Genomic DNA, 13,921 nt, shown 5'->3' on the forward strand with positions numbered 1-13,921 from the left:
ACAAAGTAGTACTTTCAGAAGAGTTACTATTTTGCAGTGACATGACCTCTTTCATGTCACAAAAAAAACATCTAAATGTTTCAAATTAGTATTACACCAAAGAATTCTGCCTCCTCTTATTTCTCACATGAATTAAAATACATTTCCCAAAATAGTAACTCTTCTTAAAATTACTATATTGTAAAATGAATAAAAACCCTTCTTGCTAATTAACAATTACTCCAAAATTCTTGAGAAAGATATCTTTACCTTTTCACAAAATACATCTGCATTATTTCTTTAGTTTTTTTATATCTCACCTGGTTTTGTTTCGTTTCGATTCATTTATGAAAATAGTATAAGCCTAAAGATGGACATAGCCTTTTCAGAATTAAGTAAAAACAAGAACAACACCTGTTCTTGGTGAAGGCATCTCAAAGACAAAAAACTTACTTCTGTTTTGTTGCATACAAAAAACCTTGCAGGCAGATTTAGTGTAAAAGTTGTTGGCATTTCCCTCACATCCACCATACAAAAATGTAATGCACTTTCTCCTTTCCTTATTGTAATACCAACGCTGAAATGCAGCCCTGCATGGACCTTCACTGTGAGGTAATAAGCACTGTGCTGGTATGTTGCCTACAACATAATTTTAAAAACATCTTTATCTAAAAATATACCACTGTTGAAAAAATAACTCAACTACTGCGTCAACATGTACAATGCATTACAATAAAATACACCTAATTTAGCATAGTCATATACTCTTAACTTAAAAACAAATTCACATTTCAAATAGGTCACTGATTAGAGGAAAACATATCATGTGCCATGCATAAAAACTCTCTATCAGACCCTTATGCAAGCAAAAATCACCAACTCAAAAAGGTGTATTCACCAGAAGTTTAAACATATGATACTTGGATTTTGTTTTAAACAATTGGGATTTGTAAAAATTTTGCAACTAAGTGTTATGGTGACTTCATACTTACATAAATTGTTTTATCTTTTTGAGTTGGACGGTGTAAAAAACACAATGAGATTGGCACCATGGGAAACAGTGAGTTTTGTTTCTCTTGAGGCCAATAATTAAGTGCATATTGATACCTGTAGCTATGGTTCAGCAGCAGTTTACATAGCCAAAGTATCAGATAATCTGAAACAGTTTGTTAAATTCCATCAAGAAAAAAAGCATGTGACCTTGAAATGTCAAGGTTAATTGTTTTACAATATAGTAGAAAATGATGAACCAAATAAGTCTTTCAAGAGATTGGATTGAACACACTCCTCTGGTGTCATTTTTTTTATTTCTTCTTCAACGCTGAAGTAGTCCATTTGACTTCCTTTGCTCACTGAAGAATGAACCAACGGTCTTTAATCATTTCTTGTTCGAAATAACTTAGAAAACAATGCAGTAACTTAGAAATTTCACAAAGGCTTTGTTGCATATTTCAGTAATAATAACAGCACAACAACAATTTGAGAAAAGCAGCATTCGGTAGTAAACCCTTCCAGAGATGCACACTGAACAGTTTTACTGTAAGTTGTACCGATGTACATCAGAAATGGGCAAATTGCACCATTGTTCTGGCCATTTCTTGGTGAGATGGTATTCATACTGTAGGACCTACTTTTTCAGTTAGGTTTGACTTCAACAGCTACAGTAAAGCTGTCATTTGACACCAAAGAAAGTGCTGAATATAACTAACAGCTAAAACATGTAGGTATAATGTTTTTTCGGAAAATTTTCATGATTTGGTTGAGATTTTAGTTTCTACTGGCTTCTTATGCATAAAGTACTAGGTATTTTGAGCATAAACAGAAGCATACTCTGCTATTGGTGGTTAAGAATATATGAAGGTCATATCAAACCATCTATTCATCACTTCACGGGTTTATTTAGAACCACCATCATGACCAGCTCCCAGTTGGCTTGTTAGCTCAGTTGGTAGAGCGCTGCACCGGTATCGCAGAGGTCATGGGTTCAAATCCCGTACAGGCCTGAATTTTTTTCAGGCCTTATTTTCACTACTGCCTAAGTAGTGCACATCACTGCGAAGATCACTTTCATTCATGTTCATACTCTGCTATTGTTGTTCACATTCCACAAAATATGTTTATTTTGTGATTTCATGTAGCCTTGACAAAATCATGAAGGACTGCTAAACTGTTTAACTTTGCTCTTGTTTTGTGACCTTCATGCCAGCATGGAAATTGTATAATAAGCCACAGTTAAAATATTTTTTTAATGTAGCTACAAGGTTGCAGCTTTGAGTTTACAACCTACAGATTTTCTTTTGACATGGCTCATGAAATAGTAGTTTGGATGATGAATGACCCCTGAAACAAAGGTACGTTAAAAAATTCACTATTGAAGAAGTTGCAGTCATTGATGTCAACAGTACCACACAAAGGCTGGTGTAAGACAATGTTAGTATGCACAATGACTGGCAAACAAAACAAAAAATATATTTTTTCTTTAATGTGAAATATACATGCATTGCTCATCACCTTTTGGATAAGAAAACAACATATATATTTGATTTAAATATTTTTAAATTGCAATGTTATTGAAAACAAGTGTAAATATCATTAATATATTTTTTCCCATGAAAAAGGTGTTGACAGAATAAATTAAAGGGACAAAAGAAAAGTACATTAGCTAGTGTCAAAATTTCCAAAGTCTTTGTTTCACTTTTGCACAATTACAGGTTGGAAATTAAAAATAAGACACTTTTGTCCCATCATCTTTCCGGTAGCATTTCTTTGTACATTCTGGAACACAACAATGAGCCGCCATTTCCTCTTCTTGTAAATAATTCAACTGAATCTAGTCAAAACAGATCACCTAGTATTCAACTTTAATTGAACTTTTGTTTACAGTGCTGTCTTCAAGTGTGGCCTTTCTGACCTCGGTTTCATGTTTAAGTAATTAACAGTCTCATGCTCCGCGGCCATTATGAAAGTCATGATGATAGTAAGATTCAAATTTGCACAATGAGCACCCTACAGTAAATCTGGGTTAATCAATTTTCTGAGGAAGCAATACCTTAGTGTCTTGATTTAAATCAGTTGGACTTGTTCAGTGTCTTGGGTAACAGAGGTTACTAAAATTCTCAAGACATCCATATCAAAATGAATGTATCTGGACTATTTCACCTAATTTTAAGTAAAAACCCTCACTGTAAGGCATATTGAGTGTATGTCATTTGGGGATACTACACAAAAAACGTACATGTGCTTCTTGCTAAATAAAGAAATGATTTCCTTGGTGCATAGAATGTGGATAACAACATTTGAGGAAATGAGAAAGTCTGAGAGCAAAAAAAAAATTAGATTGACAATTTTAATCTTAAATTTGAAGCCAATAAAAAAATACAAATTCGCAGTGCCATGATAGTTTCTAGTACAATTAATGGCTCTGAGACACTTTAACATTACTTCGGCTGATGGTTTAAGAGAATCTACACTGACAGAGGTATTGCATGGTCAAATTCACTCTACATCAATTCTTAGAAGGTGTCACTAATAGTACCCTAAAAATAATTGCTAAGAACCTGTAGGAATGTACCTTGTAGCTGTAAAGTAGGTGGTGGCACTGTTGTTTTTGCAGGAGCACTTCCCTCACCAATATCTAAAAATCAATATAAGAATGGGAACCTTTAATAGCAGCAGGAAAACCATGTAAAATGCTCGAGTACCAGTTGTCTTCTTTGTAGGAACAAGGACACACTCTCCAGTATGGCACCATATAAATTCAGTAATGATAAGTGTAAAACACCAACAAAGCCTGCCATGTTACCCCAAAACAAGTCAGCCTCAAAACAGGTCAACTCACCACCCCACCCCTCCCCACCCAAGAGTACAGTCACATCACTCCCCAAAGTCAATGAGCGTTGTTCATCCTGGCTTCACCTATCAACCTCAAATATCAGAATACTTTTAAATTCCACAGTTTTCTTATCAAAACAAAAAAGACCTTGCGTAACATCAAACAGCAATAATTTATCTTTGAGAGTGAAAAATTTTCCATGATAATAACAATAAGAAACAACCTGCTCCACCTCCAAGTGATAAAATATCTACACCCTTGCGAAAAAGATTTTGGAATTCCTAGGAATTTCTAGGAATAAAGGTGTGAATTTTCATGGTTAATTTGGACTGGGAATTCCTGGGAATTCCTAGGAATTCCCAACCATAACAACTCTGGCTCTAAAAACCTAGAAGTTCTTAGAAATTCCTAGAAATTCCCAGAAATTCCAAAAAAATTCCAAGATTATAGCCAACAGAGGAACCAATGACTTTCCCTGAAAAGCTGTAAATCTAAAAAAAATTCCTATGAATTTCAGGGTATTTTCAGGAATTTTTAGGAATTTTTAGGAATGTTTAAGAATTACTGGAAATTTTAAGCAAAAATTTGAGGCTAATGATATAAAATAAATGCTTTAAATTAAAAAACCCGACTAAAATTCAAGTATTCAATGAAATTTAATTACAAGCTTAATTAAGGCTTACATGTAAAACATTTTTATTAAGTATTAACATCAACATGTGGTAATATTAGGATGGAATTTGATTTATTTTTCTTTCCTTGAAAACTTCATACGGATTAATCCTCAATTACAGCTTTTCATATAAAATAGTCCCAATCAATTATTAAATTTGGTTTGACACAAATTGTGAATAAAATCTGTTGATTCTTTTCCAAAATACAATATCTTAAATTATATTTAAAAACCAAGCACTCTTGGGAGCGAAGGGGTCAATTACAGATAAATAAAATTAATGTTTTAATTAAAATCTAGTTGTAACTGTAACAATAAATTAGAATGAAGTTATCCTAAACTGCAAACTTAGCAGCTGTTTGTATTTTTTCCCTGGGCTCACAATGAGTTGGCCTTGAATGAGGTTGTCTACAAAAAGTTTGACCATTTTGTATCTGGATTCATGACATCTGAATTTGAAAAAAAATAATGTATGTAAATATATATATTTAAAGCCCAGACCAGGCCTTTAACATGGCTATAAGGAAAAGGGCATTCATTGGGTTCTCAAATTGAGAAATCTCTGTTATATTGAGTGACTTTTATATTGGAGTTAGTACATCTCTCCCATAGATTTTACTAAAAAAGGGCTGAATACATTACTTTGTTTTTACCAAGGAGGGCTTCTTTATGTAATAAGGTTTGTTCAATAACAGTTCCTATTATGAGTCTTGAATGTTCCCAAACGTGACTAAAGGAATCTTGAAACCTTACTGTAGGTTTAATTCATTGTAAAGCATAAGCTTAAGAAACTGCGGCATGCAAGTGACTGATTCCATTCTCAGAATTATTCTAGTTATTCTACATCTATTCTTTTATAAGATTTTGATCACGTAACGAATATTGCAATTTTTACTCACCACAAACTTTCAAAATTGTAGCTTTACAGATGGCTACTGGACCCTTGTTTGTACCAGTCGATATGTCAACTGTTGTCCCTTCTTTTAACTCCACAGCGCCAACGACTTTCTTTTATTTTACAACACTCACGCTGTTCTCGTTTTCCCATTGAACCACAATAAAAGCTATCTTTAGAAATGTTATATTAAGCAAAACAGTTGAGAAAAGAAATAACTTAATGCATGAGCAATCAACCGATGAAAAGTACATTCAAAGATGAGTGCCAAATGGAGTCTTCTTTGTTTCCGATCACGGGTATGATCACGTGGATCGTTTAGGACTTGTCATTGGCTAGCAGAGTGAATCTGCTGGCTTGCCAATTGCAGTGTTAAGAGAAGCGCACAACTTTATTCTGACTTCTCTAACCAGTTCTCTCCTTCTAGACGATGGATACCTTGGTGACATAAATAATGATGTGAGCTCACTCTATGTAGAAATAATCAATAAGAATTGATTGTACTACAAATGCATGATTTGTGGCCGAAAGTTGTCGAGGAAACAAAGACTCGAAACTCACTGGAGTTGTGTTCATGGCAAAGGTGAGGAATAACACAAGCCAATCACAGTTTTGAATGCGACTACAAATCGTCTTTTACCCTCATATTTATAAAAGAAGGATACCACATTAGGAAGTATAAGGGATACATAGACGACCCCAGTGTACCAGTACCTAAATCTACAAAGCTTGACCATAGCAAGCATTCAGCAACATGTTCAAACACCACCATCTCGATTCCTCAGTCAGTTGTTTCCACTGAACTTAAAGCAGTGGTGACAACAGAGTAGAGTGTGTCTTACAAAGGAGAAACATTTGTACAAGAGACAGAAGTAACTTTATTGTTTTTTTAGAGGGCACGGTAATGAATCTTGCAATCTGATTGGTTCTTTACCCGGTCAGTATTTTCCTATCTCTGCCCATGGGCCACGGTAATGCTTTCGTGAGTCGCCGAGTACATCCCAACTTTTGTTGTCATTTTTCATAAATATACCTCGTTTTCCGGCTGGGCAGTATTTTAAAGCAAACACGTCGGTCATTACCTCAAGCCGATAAATAACTTATGAATCCTCTCTTTTCTCTCTATCAAATCACTTTGGTTGACAGAAAAATATTGGTTTCAGAATGAATTTGTATAAACAATAGTGTCATTACGTTGGTTGACAAGCGGCCTAAAAACCGTCTGCAATTAATTTTAATCGTTCACAAAAAGTACCCAGAAAGTTGAAACGTGAGGTATTTGGTTACAGTTAAACTGAACGATGGAACTTTCATTCATTTAATATCTGAATTTTCTCGAGCAATTTGTTCATAGTGAAAAAAGCGAGCGAAGTTTTAATTTAAGTTCTACAAAAAATATACGCTCCTGGTGAGTCTTTCCAATTCCGTTCAATTTGGACATTTGTACCTTAAATTGCACAACAGAAATTGAAGGAATTTTTTGAGAAAAGGCCGCATTACATTCCCTTGTGTCTCGTTGGAGTGTGCCGTTCGAATTTAGTTTTTGTGAAGGAAAGATCAGAGTTAAACACGCCATTACAGCAAACAAACGAGCAAACTCTCACAACTTCAAAATAAAAAAATTGAATTTACTCACAATTACTTTCCTGGCCGTTTACTTGATGAACAGAGGTAAATCTTCGTACATGAATGAATGGTCGATGAGAGTGAATAATACTTTCCGTTAGATCATTAACTGATTTTGAAGAAAACATTGTCGTGACAGTCCTTGCCAAACTAGTTCTGTTTGTTTTCAAATGTTCCTACGCTTTTTTTTCTTGCGCGCTCTCTAATTGACAGGTGTCAGATTGTGACAGATACTTGTAAAAATGATGTTTCAAAGTTTGTTTGGAAGCCTTTTAAATCACCTTTATCGTTACGGAAATGAAAATGTTTCGCTGAGGCATCTCTCTTAAATTTGCATCACCTCTATTTTAACTACCATTTACCCACTCAAAAATTGTTCAGTTTATAGAAGATCATGCCGTATTTACGTCCATAAATCATTTGGGTTCTTTCGGAAAGAATTTCGTCAAGTTTAAAAACAATAAATATGTTATTTACCGGCTAAGGGTCGGTCCATATGGTGAAAAACTGTGACCTCGGTCTTGAAAATGCTGCCCTCGGCCTACGGCCTCGGGCAGTATTTTCAAGACCTCGGTCACAGTTTTTCACCATACGGACCTCCCAGCCAGCAAATAACATATATATATGCGATTACAGAGGTGCATTGGAACTCTGGTCCACAAATAGTTATGCACTGTCCGAAGTATAAAACAATTTTGTTGATAGCTGACAGACAGAGAAGAACAACAAGTAAACTTTAGAGCTGCTATTACTGAAGTGTGACTTGCACTTTTCATTTGTATATAAAGAAGAACTTGTATTTTGCACAAAAAAATAAAAAGATGTTATATTTTTTGAGAGATCCAGTGATTGGGACATTTAAGAAATTAAGTTATGAAAGGAAACTTGGTTTGTACTTCTCACTACTAACAAGTCTTGTTGACAAATATTTTCAGATCAGAGTTTCAAATAAAGTAAATTGAAGACGTCATTTAAAAGGTGTTTTTTCTCAAAGGGAACATTGACTACCTCTGTCTTGTCTGCATGCCAAATGTTTGCAAAGTGTGTGGATGATCCACAAGTATTGGAACTCTTACAAAATGTTTTGTAAGAATAAAAACAGCAAAACAAATTACAGCAATTAGTCGCGAAAAAAAAGATACAGCAACAACAATCATGAAAAAAGAAAGATTAATTAGGTGTTGAATTTGTTTGTCTAAGGCATGAAATTTCTACTAAAAATAATGTCAACAAAGAGTCTCTGACAGTGTTTGAGGCAACTGAGCTTGACTGTTCCAAGGTTTTCTAACAAAGGCAACCAGTAATAGAAGGTTAGGGAAGTAACTTATGTTCATAACTAACAAAGTTCTTCAAGTGTAGATAACAATGAAATCATTGTTAATTATTGCAGAAGTTGTGTACCAAGTAACAGCTAATGAATGTTTGATGAATTTGGCACATCAGTGAACATGAGACATTAATTTGCATCACAACAAAAATATTTTATGATCATGGAATCCAAGAGTCCTTTGAGGTTAGAAAGCAAATCTGTGATATGAGTACATTGGATTAATTGGTAATTTCCATTTAACATAATTGACTGCTGGTTCATGAGAAAATCCATATTAATGTAGAGATTTACTAAAACTTAGTTTGAATAATAAATTTCATGATCTTTAAGTTATAAAAATAAACATGTTTGTATATCTCTTGGTAAGTTTTGTATAGTATATCTTTTATTGAGCCAAAGTTTTAAGCCTCTGAAATTACTCCTTTTCTTAAAAACCTTCACATTCAAGGTATTGAGAATTTCTTAGAATTTACGTGGACCTCAGGGTATTTAAATTGCCTCAAATTACATTCCCAGAAATTCCCAAGAATTCCACCCTTCTTAAATTATAGGTACCAGTAGTTTGTATAGCTGAGAATTCCTAGGAATTCCTGGGAATTCCAAGTCCTCAGCTTTTTAAATCAGAGCTAATTTGCAAAGTTAGGAATTTTTGAGAATTCCTAGGAATTCCCAGAAAACTGGGAATTCAGTTTGCAAGGGTTATTTGCATAATTAGGAATTTTTGAGAATTCCTAGGAATTCCCAGAAAGTTGGGAATTCAGTTCACAAGGGTTGGGAATACTACACACATGGATCAGGGAGGACAGGAAACATATTAACACAGAGCTCCTTTGGGAGCCATTTAGTCTGGAAAAGTTAATGAACTTGACCAGTAACCATACTGGCAATGTCAGTAGGTGATCAATGAGTTTGGCTTATCTTATATAGAGTGACATGACCACATTTGAGAGACCTGTGATTACACTCGAGAGAAATTTGAGCAACTTGCTGGGAAAATGTGACTACAGGTCATGTGACCTACACTCCTACTCATATGTCAACATACTTGAGGAATCATCGGGTACACACACTGCTACATCTGGAATATTGGCCTCTGGAATTCCTGGAATCTGAACTTTGCAAAAAAAGCCTCTAGGACAATCTGACTGACTTTTCTTTCCTAACACAGCTATTTGGCAGCTTCTTGACTTTTGCTTTTGACACTGAGTTGAATAATGGCATTTCCATTCTCCATGAGAACAGGTGCTGTCACATAACAAGGAAAAATTTAGTTTTGAATTTGTACTTTTTTTTTCAACCAAGTACAAGTATACAAGTGTATAATGGACTTTTTTAGGATGCAATTACATACTTAAGAGAGGCACTTTCTGGACAAATTGAACAAAGATTCTACAATAACACTTTTTCCTTATGTTTTGAGTCAGAATAAGAAACGCACATTTCATCAAAAATCATAGCTTAATTGTCATCTCATATCTCGTTTATTTTAAGTTTAAGCCCAAAATCAGAATTCACATTCTAGGTAAATGTGTCCATATTCCCTTCGTAAAATATGCTTTTTAGAGACTCGCAACATACATGTTGTTTTCACAGCTCCAGAGGGAAACAGATCCTTAAATTATGGAAGTCTATCAGGCCTACATATGAACATGTTTGCATTTCTTATAAAAATATGCATTACAAATGGCAAGAATCTGTACTAACCATGATTCACAAGAGTCTTTTCCTGTCCTGGTCTCACCAAATAAGTATGTCTTAGTACCATGATAACACTCTGTCATTGCAAAATTCTTCAGTAAGTATTGTTAGTTTACCAAATAGATTCCATGTTACCATCTGTTCAGTAATAGATTATAGATGACTTCAAAATGTGGTACTGACAAAAATAGGTATGCAATGCATACAATGCACTGCAATGCATAATGTGGTAATAACAAAAACAGATATGCGATGCGTACATGTGGGTACAGTGCTGTAAGGGCTTTGTGGTAAATGAATGCCTAACCAAGGTCCTGAATTTTAGATTCCACAAAAAGAGAGGCTAAATGTAAAAACTAGAAAAAAAATTGTAATTACCAAAATCCCCACAAAACTTGTTCCTATGATTTGCATATACATGGGAAAAATAAAGGGTATAGGGGTCCTCACCACTATCTTTTCAGACCACCATTAGGTGAAATTTAGTCAAATGCAAATCCCCTTATTTTGCTGTTATTGGACTAACTTTGGACAGTTGTAGAAAGTGCATGCTGTTGATGTTACCCAGACACACCCAATGTTACATGACCTCAAACAAAAAATGAGCAGTCTGCAGGTGGCTACCAATTTAGCACTATTTTTATACCATACAACAGAAATAGAGGTTAATTATAATGATGCTAGAAGGAAGTGTTGCAGACAATTTGAAGGCACATGCAAAACAGAGAAGCCTGCAGCATCATACTTGATTCTTTTAACTTTGCCTGCTAGATATAAATAATCTACTAATCTCATTACAATTCCATTTTTCATGAGACTTTTGTTTCATGCAATAAGGCATTTCACAATTTAGAATATTCTGTCACTCAGTGTTTTGGGATATTCTGTGATTCTGTGTTTTAGGATATGCCACCATTCCAGCAAAACAAAATAAATTTTCTCAAAGTTTCCTTCACGCTGCGATCACACCTCACATATCTTTCTGCTACAAAAAGTTCTTAAGTTCTGTTGAAAACAGCCAGCTAATCTAAATGCTAAAGTTCTCTGTTTTCAATGGAATGTTTTTATTAAAGTTTGTATGATATGCTGATCACATTTATTTGTTTCTCCTGCATGGAAAAGTTTCAGTTTGTTTGTTTCTTTTATCATGCAGGCAAGAGGCCACTATGAAGTGATTTTGAATGTAGCCTTACGGCAACCACTGAGAAAATCATATCTTGGGTGTAGTTATGCACAAAAAAAAGTTGTTTAAAACACATTTTCTCTCTTCAGTGTATGCTGCACCCAATAATCTTTGATGCAGATGTCACACTACAAAGATACTCTGAAAAAATGAAGTTATGCATTATATTGTTGCTCTGACTCACTCTTAGCCTCTTAGCCTCTTACATCCACATAACAAAGTGGCTTTGCCTCATATTAAATGGGAGGCAGTAGCCACAGAAAGTGAGTGGTTTTGGTTGGTGTCTTGTCAATCAGCAAGACTATCTCAAGAAATTCAACCAGGCATTAGACATCAAGCTGTTTCTCCCTTTATGTTTTCAAACGAAGACGCTTAATTAACTTGTTTCAGCCCAAAATAAGGAAATAAAGAAGTAAGACAACAACAGATATCCTTCATTGACACAAATTTGGACACCTAAATAAAGAAACTGAAAGTCTTGCATCTACCACCCTATAAATGAGTGAAATACAAAACTGGAAACAAACTTGCTTTTATAGGGTGGCAACCTTGAAGTGTAGCAATGAAATAGTAGAGAGAAAAGCTTGAATTACATGAAAACATTTAAAACATAATTTTTGTTGATAAATAATTGAAAGTGGAATTTTTCAATTTACTAACTGGTAAACTTATGGTCATGATAGAGTTTTTCAATGATATCCCCAAAATCAACCACATTAGTGGCTGCAAAAACAACTCAACTTGCACAAGTAAATTTCTTTCAGAGATGCTCAGAAGGCAACTCCTCATTCAATATTCTTCTGATTGGGATGTTTAAATATATCTCCTCAGGTCAGTCTACTTTGACTTCAAAATAAACATACACAAGAGAAGGGTATCAAATCAAAGTTTGAGATTTGTGAAAAACAATCTCAATCTTATTCTGAAGAAGTCATTAAGAATTATGAAACAGCAAGTCTATTGATCTTACTTTTACAGATTCCTCTCATGATTCCTATTGCACTCCCAGAAAGGCACTCATCTTTGAGGAGTTCACATTCATTGCTGTATTGTTTTCCATTGCAAAATCCACACACTGGCTCATGCTTGAAACCAGCACAACTTTGAGAACAGCTGCACATAGGAAAGCCATCATTCCCTAAGGTACAAATCTTGCGAAAGCCACACTTCTTTCCTTTACAAACAGCTACATAATAGAAAGTAAATAAAGTAATAAAATAGTTAATCTAACTGATTCTCTTGATCTGATCTTCAGACCTGTGCCTGGGTTTCTGAGATTAAACTGCAAAGGAAAATTTATCAACTAGTCAATGAAGGATATCCTTCTTTGATCCAAATCACATAGTCATACAACAAGAAGGCCACATTAATAATTAACATTGTGGATAAACTTACCAGGTTTACATGTGCCTACTCCTGCTCCATAATGCCCACCCCGCACCACACATTTCAGACCAGCATCACAACGTCCCATCCTCTCCAACTGCCCACCACATAATTCCCCTTCAACCTTTGCACAAACACTACAACAGCCACCTCTAGAATTTACCACACCTCCCTTGCAATTGGTAGGAGGAGAACACTGTACCCGTTTGCATGGAAGACACGACAGAGACATCAATGGGGTCAGTGCCACTAAAAAGCTTCCAATAAGCAGCAATCTAGCCTCCATTTTCACAAAAGTCTAGAATAAAAAGATTGTAATAATTATTAGTGTCAATCCAACAAGTAGTACAATAAAAATATTATGATCATCGACTGTACACTGATTGAAAGCCCACCACCTGTGTTACAAATACCTTCCCACAAATAATGGTCCATGTGTGTAATTATCATTTTAATAAGTTACTTGGCACAAACAATATTCTGCAGTTCTGTAAATGATAGGTCACTTCCTCAAACTGAAAGAGTGATCTGACATCATAACCTGATTAAAAAAAACAGCTTACATTACATGAACCTGGTAATAAAGGGTGCCAGCAATGTACATTAGTTAGAAATATACTAAAATAGAGAAACAACTAGAAAAAAACAATAAGAAATGAAAAGCCATGATAACCTACAGCTTCCATTGTTGGGAAACAAAAATTACAAATTATTAAGCATGCATTTTGTCCCAAGGTGGTTCACTTTGTGTACAATCAAATTGAACCACTAGGGACAACGAAATGAATTGGACTGGGATATAACCATCTATTTAAGGAAAGTTAAATAGATGGCTGGTATTCAATTTATGTACAATCAAATTGAACCACTAAGGACAACTGAAGGACTGGGATATGACCATCTATTTAAGGAAAGTTACAATCCTGTATCCTTTTTTCGACAAATTTCCCCCATGTATGGCTTGCTGCCTTCATACTTCATACATATTTTTCACTTTGCTTATTTGATCATAAGTTTCCCAGGTGGAATGTTGAAAAGAAAACTTAAATAACTGACATTGATAAAATTATGATGCACAGAGAAACAATGAAATATTGAATGCATTAAATTAAATATTTGACCAGTAATTAATGATTGTATGAATGTAGAACGAGCCAGTCTGCTTGAATTTTTCAGAATAAGGAAATAAAGAAACCTCTAAATTAGCGAGTCACATGAATTTTGAGGACTGGGACCATGGAGGAAAACACTGGCATCTAAGCTTTCACTTAACTGTCTGTCCTTAAATGTTGTGCACTTTTTTTGCATTTACTTTCACA

The 13,921-nt window shown here is 34.8% G+C and overlaps 1 protein-coding gene across 3 annotated transcripts in view; it reads right to left on the reverse strand.

Moving 5' to 3' along the window:
* The window catches only part of LOC131773581 (cysteine-rich motor neuron 1 protein), a 34,740-nt gene that overhangs the window by 18,219 nt on the left and 2,600 nt on the right, over nt 1–13,921 (reverse strand). For all 3 annotated transcript variants that reach the window (XM_059089526.2, XM_066168317.1, XM_059089525.2), the window contains exons 2-7: nt 12,612–12,900; nt 12,187–12,402; nt 10,040–10,109; nt 9,381–9,580; nt 3,551–3,613; nt 433–618 (exon numbers count right to left, since the gene is read on the reverse strand). In XM_059089526.2, the coding sequence (XP_058945509.2) occupies nt 433–618; nt 3,551–3,613; nt 9,381–9,580; nt 10,040–10,109; nt 12,187–12,402; nt 12,612–12,888 (1,012 nt within the window). In that variant the 5' untranslated portion in view covers nt 12,889–12,900. The remainder of the gene's footprint in view (nt 1–432; nt 619–3,550; nt 3,614–9,380; nt 9,581–10,039; nt 10,110–12,186; nt 12,403–12,611; nt 12,901–13,921) is intronic.

The sequence above is a fragment of the Pocillopora verrucosa genome, chromosome 6, assembly GCF_036669915.1.
Source record: "Pocillopora verrucosa isolate sample1 chromosome 6, ASM3666991v2, whole genome shotgun sequence".
NCBI classification, from domain to species: domain Eukaryota; kingdom Metazoa; phylum Cnidaria; class Anthozoa; order Scleractinia; family Pocilloporidae; genus Pocillopora; species Pocillopora verrucosa.